This window comes from Rosa chinensis, chromosome 3, assembly GCF_002994745.2.
Source record: "Rosa chinensis cultivar Old Blush chromosome 3, RchiOBHm-V2, whole genome shotgun sequence".
NCBI lineage: Eukaryota > Viridiplantae > Streptophyta > Magnoliopsida > Rosales > Rosaceae > Rosa > Rosa chinensis.
The window spans coordinates 8192883-8207064 of NC_037090.1; the positions used below are offsets into that span (position 1 = coordinate 8192883).

General features: G+C 39.9%; 3 protein-coding genes across 8 annotated transcripts; 1 reads left to right on the forward strand and 2 right to left on the reverse strand.

The window, feature by feature from the left end:
• The first annotated feature begins 710 nt into the window (after positions 1–710).
• Positions 711–2172, forward strand: LOC112194811 (protein RETICULATA-RELATED 3, chloroplastic). The gene has a single exon (XM_024335049.2). It carries the CDS (start codon positions 875–877, stop codon positions 1934–1936), a length of 1062 nt encoding a protein of 353 aa, XP_024190817.1. The 5' UTR covers positions 711–874; the 3' UTR covers positions 1937–2172.
• A 605-nt stretch (positions 2173–2777) lies between these two features.
• Positions 2778–7031, reverse strand: LOC112194810 (putative zinc transporter At3g08650). 2 transcript variants are annotated; one of them, XM_024335048.2, is made up of 6 exons: positions 6859–7031; positions 5769–6414; positions 4992–5276; positions 4482–4610; positions 4193–4290; positions 2778–4014 (listed from the first exon to the last, which is right to left on the reverse strand). In XM_024335048.2, the coding sequence occupies exons 2-6, from the start codon at positions 6231–6233 to the stop codon at positions 3201–3203; spliced, it is 1791 nt and encodes a 596-aa protein (XP_024190816.1). In that variant the 5' UTR covers positions 6234–6414; positions 6859–7031; the 3' UTR covers positions 2778–3200. The 2 variants fall into 2 exon arrangements, with proteins under 2 accessions (XP_024190816.1, XP_024190815.1); XM_024335047.2 differs by having other exon boundaries at positions 6846–7031.
• Positions 7032–7848: 817 nt separating this feature from the next.
• Positions 7849–14011, reverse strand: LOC112194807. Of its 5 annotated transcripts, none has more exons than XM_024335043.2 (7): positions 13773–14011; positions 13451–13583; positions 12702–12880; positions 12411–12569; positions 11290–12314; positions 11025–11208; positions 7849–10925 (listed from the first exon to the last, which is right to left on the reverse strand). In XM_024335043.2, exons 3-7 carry the CDS (start codon positions 12859–12861, stop codon positions 7849–7851), a joined length of 4605 nt encoding a protein of 1534 aa, XP_024190811.1. In that variant the 5' UTR covers positions 12862–12880; positions 13451–13583; positions 13773–14011. The 5 variants fall into 5 exon arrangements, with proteins under 5 accessions (XP_024190811.1, XP_024190810.1, XP_024190808.1 ...); XM_024335042.2 differs by having other exon boundaries at positions 13451–13496; positions 13773–14010; XM_024335040.2 differs by lacking the exons at positions 13451–13583; positions 13773–14011 and adding an exon at positions 13158–13402 and having other exon boundaries at positions 12411–12566.
• Positions 14012–14182: the final 171 nt, after the last annotated feature.

A 14182-nucleotide genomic window follows, 5' to 3' on the forward strand; every position in this document is an offset into this window, starting at 1 on the left:
GTTCGTGTTGGGTTTTATGGTATGATTGAAATGAATGGGTTGCCCAACTCCAAAGCATTACCTTGATAGTGCTATCATGGAAAATGGTAGCTCATATCATTATGTTCATTTAAACAAAAAGTTGGTATTCACCCAATGAGGCACTAGATTATGATTTCTCAAGACCACGGTAAGCCGGTCAATTTTTATCAAAATGACTATTGAGCATAAGTTATGATAAGCAAGCTATTGTAGTATAAATGACACTATTGACATGTAAAGTCCTAAATTATCCTTGACGTATAAATTTGATGACAATATTTCTTAAACACTTTGTTTCTTGAAAGAGAGTGTGATGTTCTATAGTGCTCTAAAGTATTAAAATTCAGAAGCTGAGAACCGTCAGATTTGTTCATCGAATGAAACTCACAACAAATAATGACTGATCTAACGTCTTCCAGCTTTACGATTTCCAAACTCTGAAATACTATAAATTTTATCGTTTCGGTGCCGGTTTTGGTAAATTCCTAATTTGGAAATGGGTTGGCGATCGCATTCATTGCAGTCGCTGTAAATTTTATCAAGTAAATTAATAAGGAAAGTTGGTGGGATATTGGGCCCAAAAACTCCAATACAACCGCGCTCATAATTCCGTCCAAGTTCAAAAACCACGTGTCACTCGGTCAAATACTGTGCATCCTAATCCAGTCCCACAGCCCCGTCACAATAAAATTCCCCGTTCTCATTTTTAGGGTTTTTCAGAGACTAGAGGACAGGGAAGGCCGGCCTCCTTCAATATTCTAATTCCTCAGTTGGGTTTTAGAGCCATCACTCTTCTCCGATTTTTCATTTCTAGGGTTTTCCTCTAAACCCATCACTAGATTCAGATCAAACCATGGCCGCCACCGCCCAGCTCCGCTGCTCTACTCTGGCCAAAGCCCACTCCAGTCTCTCCGACAACCGCCGCAGCATCCCCAGTAACTCCAGTTCTTCAATTTCTTTCCCCTATTCCAAAACCCTAAATCGCGGCCTTTCTTTCGGACCCAGACCCATTTTGGACGGAAGGCCCGATCTTTCGTTTTCCGGCGGTAATGGCGGCAACGGTGCCGGCGCCGGCGGAGGAGGTAGCGGTGATTGGAGCCGCGGAGATGAGAATGAAGAGTCGAAACCCTCGACGTCGCTGTTTCAGGGTTTTGGGCTTCTGGGTATGTTTCTGAATGGATGGAGATCTAGAGTCGCCGCCGATCCTCAGTTTCCGTTCAAGGTTTTGATGGAGGAGGTCGTCGGAGTCAGCTCCTGCGTCCTCGGCGACATGGCTTCCCGGCCCAATTTCGGCCTCAACGAGCTCGATTTCGTCTTCTCGACCCTCGTCGTCGGCTGCATTCTGAACTTCACTCTCATGTATCTACTGGCGCCGAGCTTGTCCGCCTCCGCCGCAACTCTCCCTTCGATCTTCGCCAGCTGTCCGGCCAGCCACATGTTCGAGCCGGGCTCTTTCGGCCTGCTGAATCGCCTCGGGACGTTGGTCTACAAAGGGGCAGTCTTTGCCGGAGTTGGATTCGCCGCAGGGCTTGCCGGTACTGCGCTTTCGAATGGGCTGATCAAGCTGAGGAAGAAGATGGACCCGGAGTTTGAGACCCCGAATAAGCCTCCACCGACATTGTTGAATGCGGTGACTTGGGCAATTCACATGGGTGTGAGCAGCAATTTGAGGTACCAGACATTGAACGGGGTGGAGTATGCGTTGGGGAAGGGGCTGCCGCCGCTGGCGTTTAAGTCTTCGGTGGTGGTTCTGAGGTGCTTGAACAATGTGCTTGGTGGGATGACATTTGTGCTTCTGGCGAGGTTGACAGGATCGCAGAGTGCTGCTGAGAAGCCGGAGATTGGATCGGCTGCAGAGAAGGAAAAACTGGTGGAGGAGAATGCGGATTTGAGCAATCAGTCGACTTACAAGTGATGATTTTCGTGACTTTTGTTTATAAACTTGGGAGTGAGAACTTACTTGGGACGGAGGGTTCTTGATATCTAGTTTTGTAGTAATAATAAAATTGTAGGTTTGATGAATTTTTAGGTCTTCTTCAAAGTTCATCTGGAAATGCTGGCTCTACAATGTGTTTCACTACTTAAAATAGCTTATATAGCAATGCGTGTTTTCTCGTGTTCTTTGAGTTGAGAATTTTCGGGTTTGCCATACTTGTGTGGATTCTGTTTTCTTAGCCCACTGGAGAGTTGAGACAAAATGCTGGCATGAAACTTATGCTAGAGTTGAGACAATGCTGGCATGAAACTTATGCTTGATGCCTCTGGATGTGGATTCAATTAATTTTCAGGTTCCCAAGTGTCGTCTTGTCAAAGCAACCTGACAATTCTGCTTCACCTAATTATTTGTCTGAACTACTGAGAGACATAATATGATAACAACCCCTATTGGCCCCCTTCAATTAGAGTTGCTTGCTTCATAAGTTTGTCTATTCCCACTGTAAGAAGGAAAAAGACAGGTTGAACAAGAAGTAGTCACAAGATTTAAGTTATGAATTTGATCAATGGACAATGTGGTAGTTGTTTCATACACATTGTGACAATTAGAAGGAATAACCCAGCTATGGTAGATAAACAAACAAGTCGAAACCAAACGAGAAAGAACAATGAGAAAAATGAAGGCTATTGGGGATGGTTGGGACGTCAAGGTCATTGCAAAATGCTCCATGTTCTATGAAAAAAAAATATCAAGACAAATGGTTCTTTTCCATCAAGTCACTGGTGCAATAGCAAAAGCAAGAACATAAGAATAAAGATCATACTTTTCAAGTCGATCCATTTCAATCACATATCCTCCTGAATGAGATTCGGAAGGAACAAATTATCAGATATTCTTTTGCTTCCATTCCATGTAAAAGCTGTCTGAATCAAAAACTGGCTAAAGTTGAATTTGGTGTCAGAAGTAAACCCGATTCCTCAGTTCTCATGAATAACATTTTACATTATTTTCTATTGTACAACAGTCAACAGAAAAGCACTGCTCTCTATCCAAAACATGATATATACTCCTGATGAAACCTTCCTGCCAACCACTGCTAACACCTTAGAGCCATATGTCTTCCGAAATCTTTTAAGGGTATGCTTTTGCAAGCAGAGGTGCCAAACCTTATTGCCGTGCTTAGCTCATCACTACGCATGTGAACCTAAGCAACTACATTGTGTGAGCTGCAGCACTAGCAACACTATCTGACAGCCTCAGGTGCAGAATTGCAATAAGGTGTGTGCAAGCAAACCAACTTGGTGCAAGTCAAACACAAAGTTGCAAAAACCATACCCATCAGAAGCCCACAACTGCTTTTTCGCATATCCAATCTCCCTGCTCTCCTTACTACATTTCCAAAACTTGGGAGTAGTCCCCCACAAGCAAACACCATGACATGGTCTAGACCGCTATAGTCAATTCCTGCAAGTATTGCTCCAATTGCAGATATTGGACCCATGAATCCAATTAAAGCAGCAGCCGCAAGGGACCCCTGCCAGTTATCTGTAGCCCCGAAGATGCAGCTAGCCACAGCTGCACCTCGAGGGAGTCCATGGAGGGAGACAGGAAGAACCATATGCCGACCAAGTCCATAAGCTTTTGGAGCAGCAACCCCTAGTGCAAGCCCTTCAGCCAAAGCGTGAAGAGCAACTGCTCCACATGACAAGAATGACTGGAGGGTGTGAACACTCACGGGGAAACCAGTTACTGTCGGCAAATTATGCACTGAAGTTTTTTTGCGACCTGCAAGCTTCAGAATACTAGAGCTCAAAGTATGGACAGATGCAGCTCCCAAGGCAAGCAGCAAAATAAGAGGAAAAAATCCCATCTTTGAGGAGAAAAGTAGCTGCGATGGTCGCCAGGCACCAAGGACAAAGGCAATGCCAGATGCCGCACCCATGAGAAGAGCATGCTGGAAACGGAAAGCAAGTGCAAATGCAACAAGGACCATGCCACCAAGCAATGGCCCAAGACCAAAAAGCAATGAAACAAAGAAGCCAGAAGCATCCTCTGAACTGCAACATATAACATGCCAATAAGAGTACTTCCAAAGTGAGGTGAAAATACATTCTATTTATCAGAACATCTCAAAAAGGAGGTAACCACACAGGTTAAATGAACATAGGGTACTATAAATCATGCAAACATTAACCATATGGCAAGCAATCTCCTCAACCTTAAGAATAAACTCACTTGTAGTCATGGCTGAAACTCTGAAAAAGAGTACTAAGTGCTTCCATGAATGCAACAGAGAGAGTAGCTGCAGATGCAACATGTGATGGAGAGGCTTCCTACAACAAGGCATGAAAAACTACATGAGTTGGAAAGGGAAAATACAACATTGCGAGTATTTGATATATTTAATTCAGGTCCCAAATGATATTTGCAGTTGAATTGAATCCAAAATGCTCTAAAAGCCTACGACAAATATACAAGGTTTTACAAAGTACCCAAAATGAACAAATCCCATGATGTAAGTTACCTTAAATGCATCAGGAAGCACCTCTGCAACAACCATCCAGATCATACATCCAGCAGCAAATCCCGTACAGAAAGGAAGGAACTTGCTAAATGCATCAGCGCACATGAATGAAGGAACTGCTACAATTGGCTGCAAGATCAACACAAAGAGGTTCACACTGAAAATGCTATAGCTTGCTAAAGTCCTTCAGTGTTGTACAAAGACCAGGAAAAAAGTTCTGCTTGACCAATAATTAGGGGGTTTAGGTGGGAGCGAGCTTCCACCCCCTTGTGGCCCAGACCAATATCCCTCCAATGAACCAAGACAGGACTTTATTGATTAGACATGGTGAATCAGATATCCAAACACTAGTAGCCATTAGAAATCCAGATTTATTCATTTAAGTCTAATCACATTCATGCACGTGAACTCAAACCTTGGATTGGATTGTTTTACAGCTTATTCAAACAATTCTCCAAGACATGGATATATTCACAAATTCCATGAAAATTTTATATCTTATCAAATTACCTGCGGTAATGACGTAATTACACTCCATAACATGGCATTCTGTGGTGAAACACCCCTTGATGCAAGCACCATACTTACAGCTAATCCTTCTGGTATATTGTGAACAGCAATAGCCAAAGTTACCAAAAGGCCCTGAGAGAAACCCTTTGAACCAGCAAAGGAAACCCCAACACCAGAGCCCTCCCCAAATGAATGAAGAGTCATTATTCCAATCACAAGAACTACTTTAGTTGCATCTGCACCTTTAATGTCCAACATACTAACCTCTCCATATTGTTCGAGAAACTGAAACCAGATGTAATGATGTAAGCCATAATTGGAACATGATATATACTGGCACCATGTACAAGTAAATACCAGAACTAGAACAGCTACAAACAAGCAAATATATTTACAAGGGTATTATTTTGTTAGTTCACAAACTTATAGGACTTGTACTTAAAAGCTTGGAACATCTTATCATTTTCAACCTGTATGTCCTCTCATAAAGAAATGAAATAATTCATGAAATGGCATGCCAATGGACTTTTCTGGACAAGCAAATATTGAGATATCACAGTTGTCACCTAGAAAGCCTATGTTCTCATTATAACTAGATTATACTACCAGTTAATACGCATGTATGGACTAAAATAGGATAAAAAAAATCTCTCTGCAAGATGTAATGACGATGTTGTTTAGATAAAAAGCAAGAATCAAAATCACAAATGGGAAGCACCAACTAAGTATCAAGGACGGGGCAGATATGTAAAACAGAAGATAAGGAAAAGTCAATACCTTCTTGCAAAGCAAAATAAAAATTCCCCCAGCTAGAATCCCAAAGACCACCCAATTCCCTGCTCCATGACCTTGCCCTTCCTGTATAAGATCAAAGCTCGCAGCCAACATCACACCAGCAGCCATTCCATTGCAGAGTCCAGCCCATTGCGGATCAAGCTCCACGAAGAAGAATGGCACTGCACCTAAACCAGTGGCAGCAGCCATTGCCAGCGTAAATAATGCAACAGTGGAGATTGAGACCTTGCTGTTCCCACCCTTTGTCTCACCGATCCCATTATTTATATCCTCAAAACCTAAGGTATTCTCATTACCAGTGCCATCAATAACATTAGTTCTCACATTCTTGTGCGGAGCAGATATCAACTTCCGTGAAACCTCTTCTTCAGACTCGGCTGTAGCATACCCAAATAGAACCACGAAGAGGAGTGAAAACAACACAGCTTTCCTACAAGCAGACTTCATTTTTTTCACTCGTAATATGTCACTAACCAGATCACAACTTCAGTTTCATAATTTTGGGAGGTACACGCTGTATTCTTCTCTTGGATGCTATCAGATATGCCGCGCTCTATCAAACCATCAAAGGTCACTTCTCCAGTTCGAAGCCACCCCTCGTGGTTTGATGATGTGCCCCGGTGTGCCCCTGCCAATTTCAAAAGAGGTACCACTACATCAGTAATACAGTAACAGTTGCACATTCCCCATAAATGTATATTGCAAAACTCTGCCTTTTCCAACAAAACAAAACAATTGCCTGATGTACAATATCCAATTTACAACCGAAAATTTCGAAACTACAATAACAATTGAAGTAAATTAAACTACCCTTATGTCAATGCCGAATGGAACAATCAACAATTGAAGACTAAAACGATTGACCAAGGAATACCCATTTCCGAAATTAGATCAAATTTGCTCTCTTTTTCAAGGAAAACCAATCAAGCACAAGAATCTCAATCAAAAAATAAGAAAAAGCGTAAACAAAGAACCCCTAATTTGAATTAAAATCAGAGAGAACCGATCAATAAATACCTAAATTAAAAACGAGATAAAGGAAATGAGAATCAAACTAACCGATAGCACCGACCAAGAGAGAGAGAGAGAGGGAAGGGCTTGACTCAACGTCAGTCAAACGCAATTCCAAAGGTTTCCCGGGAATAATAATGAACTGGGGATGCAACCGCAGATAAAACGTTCGATTATGGATCAAAATCAATTTGACGACGTTGGAGTAAAGTCGGAGTCTTTGGACTTTTTTGGTGCAATTTTATTGACAACAAAAATTGAAAGACTTTATTTTTAATTTAATTTAATTTAATTTAATACTGTGAGTCAGGACATTGTTTTTGGCACAAAACCGGTGACTCCGCAAAAATGGAAAGGATATTCCCATTTTTCGGTTTAGGCTTTCCCTTTCCAGTAATATTATTAGAGTAATGGTCAAACTAGCCTTCCTGCACGCGCGATGCGCGTGCGGAAGGGCCGCGCTCGCGCGTGCGTAATGTCCTTCCTCTTTTGTTACGCATATTTGAAATGTTACTCATGAGTGCAATATAATTTCTGTGTTGCTTATTACCTAACTCTTACCTCATATTGATATTATAAAATATTGTATATGTCTTTAGCAATCCATCAGTAAAAAACATAAATGGTTGGAACAAATATGTCTTTAGCAATCCATTGTACAAAAATATGCGTTGGTATATACAAATATATATAATTTTAATGGTTGGAACCCAGTCTACTTATTATTGAAATTGGTTAACTACCACAAAATAAAAACATATTTAAAGGAAAAGAAGCAGAGCTTAAGAGTTCTTTTTGTTCCACTCTTTCAAAATAAGCTGACTGATATAATAATGTTCATTTTTACTGATTTTCCAATGCACCAACCACATGAAAAATACGGAAACATGCCTCCTATGGCCCTTGTCTCTTTAGAACTTTTTCTTTTGTTGAGGGCGACGATCTGGTACCATTCCTACAAATAGAAAGAATTACACAAAGTTACAGGGTTATAATCCAAAAAAATTCAATCAAATATGTACATTTCTAATCAATAAAAATGTCAAAATACCTATGAAGACGATCTATCATTTGTGTTTGAATGAAGCAAAACTTCTTTAAATACGACATTTTTTGTAAATACGCCATCTTCACCAACTATGGATCCTTTTTTCACCAGAACTTTTGTGGTTGACTCCGACACTCCTCTCGACAATGCCACATATAATTGTCCATGACTAAAAACATGATCTGGGAGGTAAACACCTACATGTGGGATAGTCTGGCCTTGAGATTTGTTTATGGTCAAACAGAAGCTTAATTTCACTGGAAACTGCTTTCTTGTTAGTTGAAATGGGAGCCCAGCATTTTCTGCACTTTTCAAAGGAATTCTAGGTAGAAAAACTCTAGTCCCAGCAAATTGTCCTGTTAGTATCTCAGCATCAATAAGATTTTGGTACGAACCACGGCACAACAATCTAGTACCGTTACACAATCCCAATTTAGGGTCAATATTCCTTAAAAGCATGATTGGAGCACCTACTTTCAGAGTTAACTTGTGGGGTGGTAGCCCACCTGCGGTTATTGAGTTCAGAAACTCTGGTTGGTACAAATTTCTGCTGTCATCTTCAACAGAGTCAAATGAGTACAATGTAATTTCTTCACCTGGAAACATATAGATTATCTTTTCATTCAACACGTCCACATCGTCGTTTATAGGAGTAATCAATGCTCTGTCCACCATGTATCTCGCATCATTTACATGATCACCCAAATTGGGGAAAACTTCATCAATAATTAGATTGATAGATTGGTCGCTTTCCCATGGAACCACCATGCATTCCGGTAATCTTATCATTTCGTCATTAATGACTTGTTCACTCCCATCGCCTACACGAAGAAGAAACTCTGCAAATTGGTGGTCATTTATGGATCTCATATTCTGTCTCAGTCTCAATATCTTTATATGTGTCCAAAATGTTGATTTCACAATGGAGGCTTGAATGAGTTCAGACTTCGTTCCTTTAGGAATAACAGGGAGGACTTGACGAAAATCTCCCCCAAAAATCATTATCTTTCCACCAAATGGTAAGTCGACATCCATTATGTCTCTAAAAGTTCGATCAAGTGCTTCAAAGACATGTCGATGTGTCATAGGTGCCTCATCCCAAATAATTGCAGTCGAATCTTGTACCAGTTGTGCCAGAGCAGACTGTTTACTTATGGAACACATAGATGACGCATCTACATTGAGTGGAATCTTAAATCTGGAGTGAGCTGTCCTCCCGCCGGGCAGTATATTTGCAGCTATTCCAGATGATGCTGTGGCTAAGACTATATGATTCATTCTTCGTATGTTTGCTAGCAATGCACGGTATAAATATGTCTTCCCAGTTCCACCAGGACCATCAACAAAAAATAATGCACTTCTTTTTCTCTGAACTGCATCCATGATCGTGTCAAAGGCGATCCTTTGGTCGTCATTAAGGCGGTCAATTGCATCAATGTCTTCTTGAGAGATATGTACGGAAAGTTCGTCTTCAATACACCTTGGCATTCTTGAATTTTCTTCTGGCTCCGTTGTCATTTCAGGCAGGTCAAAATCTCTAATGTTCCTGTTAAATTGTTCAAGTACTCCATTTAAATCTTGTAAGAGCCTGTTTTGGTTTGCAATATCACCAGATGAAGGATAATCTTCCACCATAAAAGGAAAAAATTCATCCCACAATGTTCGGACACCGATTGGCTCATTGTACACTAAAATCGTGACGAATAATCTCCTCAAAGTTGATGGCATCCTAATTGCAGAGGCCTCCAACAAACACTGTCGGATACTATTGTCATTTTCTAGCAAACCTTGTTTTTCTGCTGCTTGCTTGAAAGTTGGTTGTAGAACACCATTAACAGTAAGCAAATCACGAAATGATCTTGGACCTCTTACATGATTAAGAAGGACACGCAGGTAAAATTTCTCACCTTCAGACGGTGAGACGCTGTATATTCGCCCAATAACCTTGTAGTTTCTTCTTCTTTTCACCCAAATTTTGTTGCTATTATCCCATCTGTAATGTTCAGGAATTTCTCGATACAAATATGTTCTTGCATCCTCATCCATTCGATTTATGGTGAAAAACTCAGTAAGCATTGACATTTGTGCGTGCTCATCTGCCAGAATATTCTCTACTGTTTCATCAACACTGAATGTTATCTGTTGCATGTTGGGAAGATGTATTTGTAATCGCTCTACTGTTGGATATATTCTGTTCATTGCAAATTTGAAGATCCTCCATAAAGCCTCCGGTGCACAAACCCACCTTGCATCAACAAATTGTCTAATTTCATCAAACTCTGGGTTTGATTGCAGCTCAAGTTCCACTCTGTCAGGACCTTTGTAGATATACTTATATAAGTACTTGACACTTTTTATGCTCCCACATATTTCAACATTGATGTGACAATTATACCGTAATAGCAACCATGGGTTGTAGGGAACCACCCAACCGTTATCCACCATCACATCTCCTCGTCTACGCAAAGGTACTGGTAAACGACTTGCTCGTCTCCGATATACTGGATATGCATCATTCCCTTGCACAGTGAAATTTGCAAATGGTTTTGGGTAGCTTTTATTGCAACTTCCATTTTTCATACATGACTGCCTTGGGTTAAGAGTTCCACATGGACCATGAATCATATGTGTACACACTGCATCATAAAGTTGAGGTTCCTCGTCCTCATATGGTATTTCAGCTCTAACAATGCGATCATATTCATCAGGGTTATTAAGCTTGTCATTTTCTTCTAACATAATCAGCATATGAACATGTGGTAGGCCCCGTTTTTGAAATTCAACAACGAAAGCATGTGCAGCCACTTTTCCCAGCACCCCCTTGTTGATGATGTCTTCTTTTAATTGCTCAAACTTGGCATGAAATACCCTGGTGACTAAATCAGGACGGTCTTGTGGCGTTTGTCCAGGGAGTAGTTCATTTCTAACTTCTTCCCAATTGGGGTTACAGGTCATGGTGATAAAAAGATCCGGCCTACCATATTTTTGAACCAAAGCCATTGCATCTTGATATCGTTGGTACATGTCACGTGGGCTTCCAATAAACGATGACGGGAGAATTGTTCTACGACCAACGTTACCTGTAATGTATCAAACAACATTTAATTTGTCTTTCTGCAACTATAAATAAAATTACGCTAATTATAAGATCTTAACATCAATCCAATACTAAATCAAACCTGCATCATTTTCTCCTGCATGTAGAGAGTCTTGAAGTCCTTGACGAAATTCTCTCCGAAATTTTTCTTGATTACTACGAAGCCATCTGAGCTTCTGTGATTCAATCTTTACATAATTATCTACAACATACTGTTGGAAGAGGCGTCCTCCTCGATGTAGAGGATTTTCATGACCTTGACGCATCTATAAAATAAAGATTTTAAGCATGCATTTTAATGCCATATTCTTAGTGATAGAAAATTTAAAGTAAATAGAGTAACCAACCTGTAACATATATGCGTAGTAGTCACAACATGACATTGGTCTTCCATTATTGCCATGAGTATTAATGTCCCATCCATATGTTCCATAAGGCAATAATAACGGATACTGCATGGGGTCATAATATCCAACTGAGTCTTTGACATTCCAAAGTTGTCCACTAATTGTTTCAACAATAAAATCTCTCCCATTTGGATTGATGTCGTCACCCCCTACTATAATAGCAGCAACTTGTGATGCAGATGGCAAATTATACTGACGGCGGTCGGAAGGTTGCTCTCTGATGATGAGTCTGCAATTGGGCAAATCTTGACGTTGTCCGAGACTCCGAAATGTTTGAACAAATGGATTGTGTTGATTAAGAATTTGTTGTATCTTTTCAACCATTCCCCTCTCCAAAACTTCACTTTCAGTCAATCTATTCTCAAGTTCATGCTCAGTGTCGTATATATAAGCCTGTAGATATCGTGGTCTTCTCCCGTCAATTGGTAATAGACCACCAATTTTATGATATATAGAACCTTGTGCACGAAACGTATAAGGTCCACGGCCTTGGATATTAATTCTTTCATCAACATGTACGCCCATTGAAGTGAATGCAAACACATTGTTGTAGGCCCTAATATTTTGTCTGAATTTTCTGCCCTCATCAGTTTGATCAGAAAAGAGGTGAACCATTTCTGGGGGAGACTGTATTAGTGGCAGAACAATATTCCCCTTCAAGCAACACAAACTAAAGGTCTCTCGATTAAACAATAATGCATTGCAGTACGGGCATGTTTTTAGTGGGGGCAATTGACAATCATGGACACCCATTTCCTCATGAAAATCTCTAGCAGAATTATTATTTATTCTTGCCCTCCTCATACGCCGCACTTGATGAATGTTGTTACGGCGCTCCTCATGATTATTCATGGGCTCACTTTCATTGTCTTCCTCAATGTTGTTGGTATGTTCCTCATCATTATTCATGGCCACATTGTTGCTGTTATGCTCCTCATGATTATTCATGGTAGCATTAGGTAACTCTGGATATAAGTAAAAATATTGATCCTTATCAAAAGTTGTTTACAACAATACATACACATGATTCGCTATCAATAAGTTTAATATATTAAGCTCACCATAGCGAGTAGAAATTCGAACAACTCCATCGCTTGTTTCTGATCTATTCGAACGTGCCATTTGTCTTATGCGAGTTAAGCGAACCCTTGTGTAGTCTTGTTCGGGGTTGTTGGAATTTGAAGAAATTCTTGAACGTGTGCCTTCATTATCAAATTCTTCTATTAACACAAATGAATTAGCATTTTTTTGGAGGAAATCCCTATGAGTGCATAAATCTTAACAATGAATTATGCGTAAATTATAGCTATAAAATTGAGCAATATACTTGGAACATTTGATTAAAGAAGTACCTGGAGCTTGTTCAGCTCTGTTACTTGGGCTAGTTTCCACCACGGGTCGCTTTTCTTGAGCTATTGCGCGTCGTCGTGCCAAGTATGCTTGACGTTGTGAAGAACTCATCGACTCTCGCCATTGTCGGTGCCGAGCACGCACACGCTCCATTTGGTCCATGAGTCGTTGGCGTTTGCTTCTACAAAAAATAATGAATCTCTTTAGTTTTTTTTTTCAAATATTTTTTGGTATAATAAATTTTTCTATTCTATTGAACTGGAACAAAGAAAAAAGAAAACATCTGTTTGAAAGCCCAACATTTTAAATAAATTATAGATTCATAGTTCTCACATCTTCCTATTCCATCCTTATGCTTCACAACCCCATAAGATGAATTTATAACTTAGAATTAGCCTTCTTGCACACACATACGCATGTGCGGAAGGCGAATTTTCATTTCTTGTTTTAAAGCGTACCTACTAAATTCGTCTTTTTGACCTTTGTTCTGTGTTCCAAATTTGTCTCTCTGCATTCCAAACTATTATGCATGCATTACAAACCACTAACTATTTGCTTCTCTGACTTTTTTAGAATCTTTCACCATTAGGAACATATAAGCAAAGACATAAACTCCCAAAAGTTGTGCATAAGAACCACGTTAACCAAAGGAAATCTGATGAAAATTTCAGGGGAACTAATCACAGCCAAATAGTAAAGACACTAAGGTTCTTTGTTACCCAAGACACATGAAAGATCAGTTATCAATTACCTTCAATGCTTGCGTTAGCCTTCTTCCTGTATCCCTTCACAGTAGTCTGACAGAATGATAACAACAGAATCAGTTTCTTTGTTTTGGCTGAATGTGATAAACCATACCCTGCTTCTATTCTTGTCCAAAGGCACTAAAAAGAAAGAAAAGAATGCATAAGATCTTAGTTATAAATAAATGCACCGCAAAACACCTGGACTAAACTAAAAGGCAGGAAAGTGTTCATCAATACAACTTTTAAACTCTGTCTTCTCACATTAAAAGTTACAAAAGAACAAACAAAATAGATAAGTATACTGAAATCACTTTTATCAAATAATACCTCTTAGAACCCAAATAAATGGACAATTCGGCAGGGAGCAACAACTTATCCTCCTGGGTTTGATCCTTGATGTCAGTCAAACGCAATTCCAAAGGTTTCCCGGGAATAATAATGAACTGGGGATGCAACCGCAGATAAAACGTTCGATTATGGATCAAAATCAATTTGACGACGTTGGAGTAAAGTCGGAGTCTTTGGACTTTTTTGGTGCAATTTTATTGACAACAAAAATTGAAAGACTTTATTTTTAATTTAATTTAATTTAATTTAATACTGTGAGTCAGGACATTGTTTTTGGCACAAAACCGGTGACTCCGCAAAAATGGAAAGGATATTCCCATTTTTCGGTTTAGGCTTTCCCTTTCCAGTAATATTATTAGAGTAATGGTCAAATTACCCTCGATTCGGTG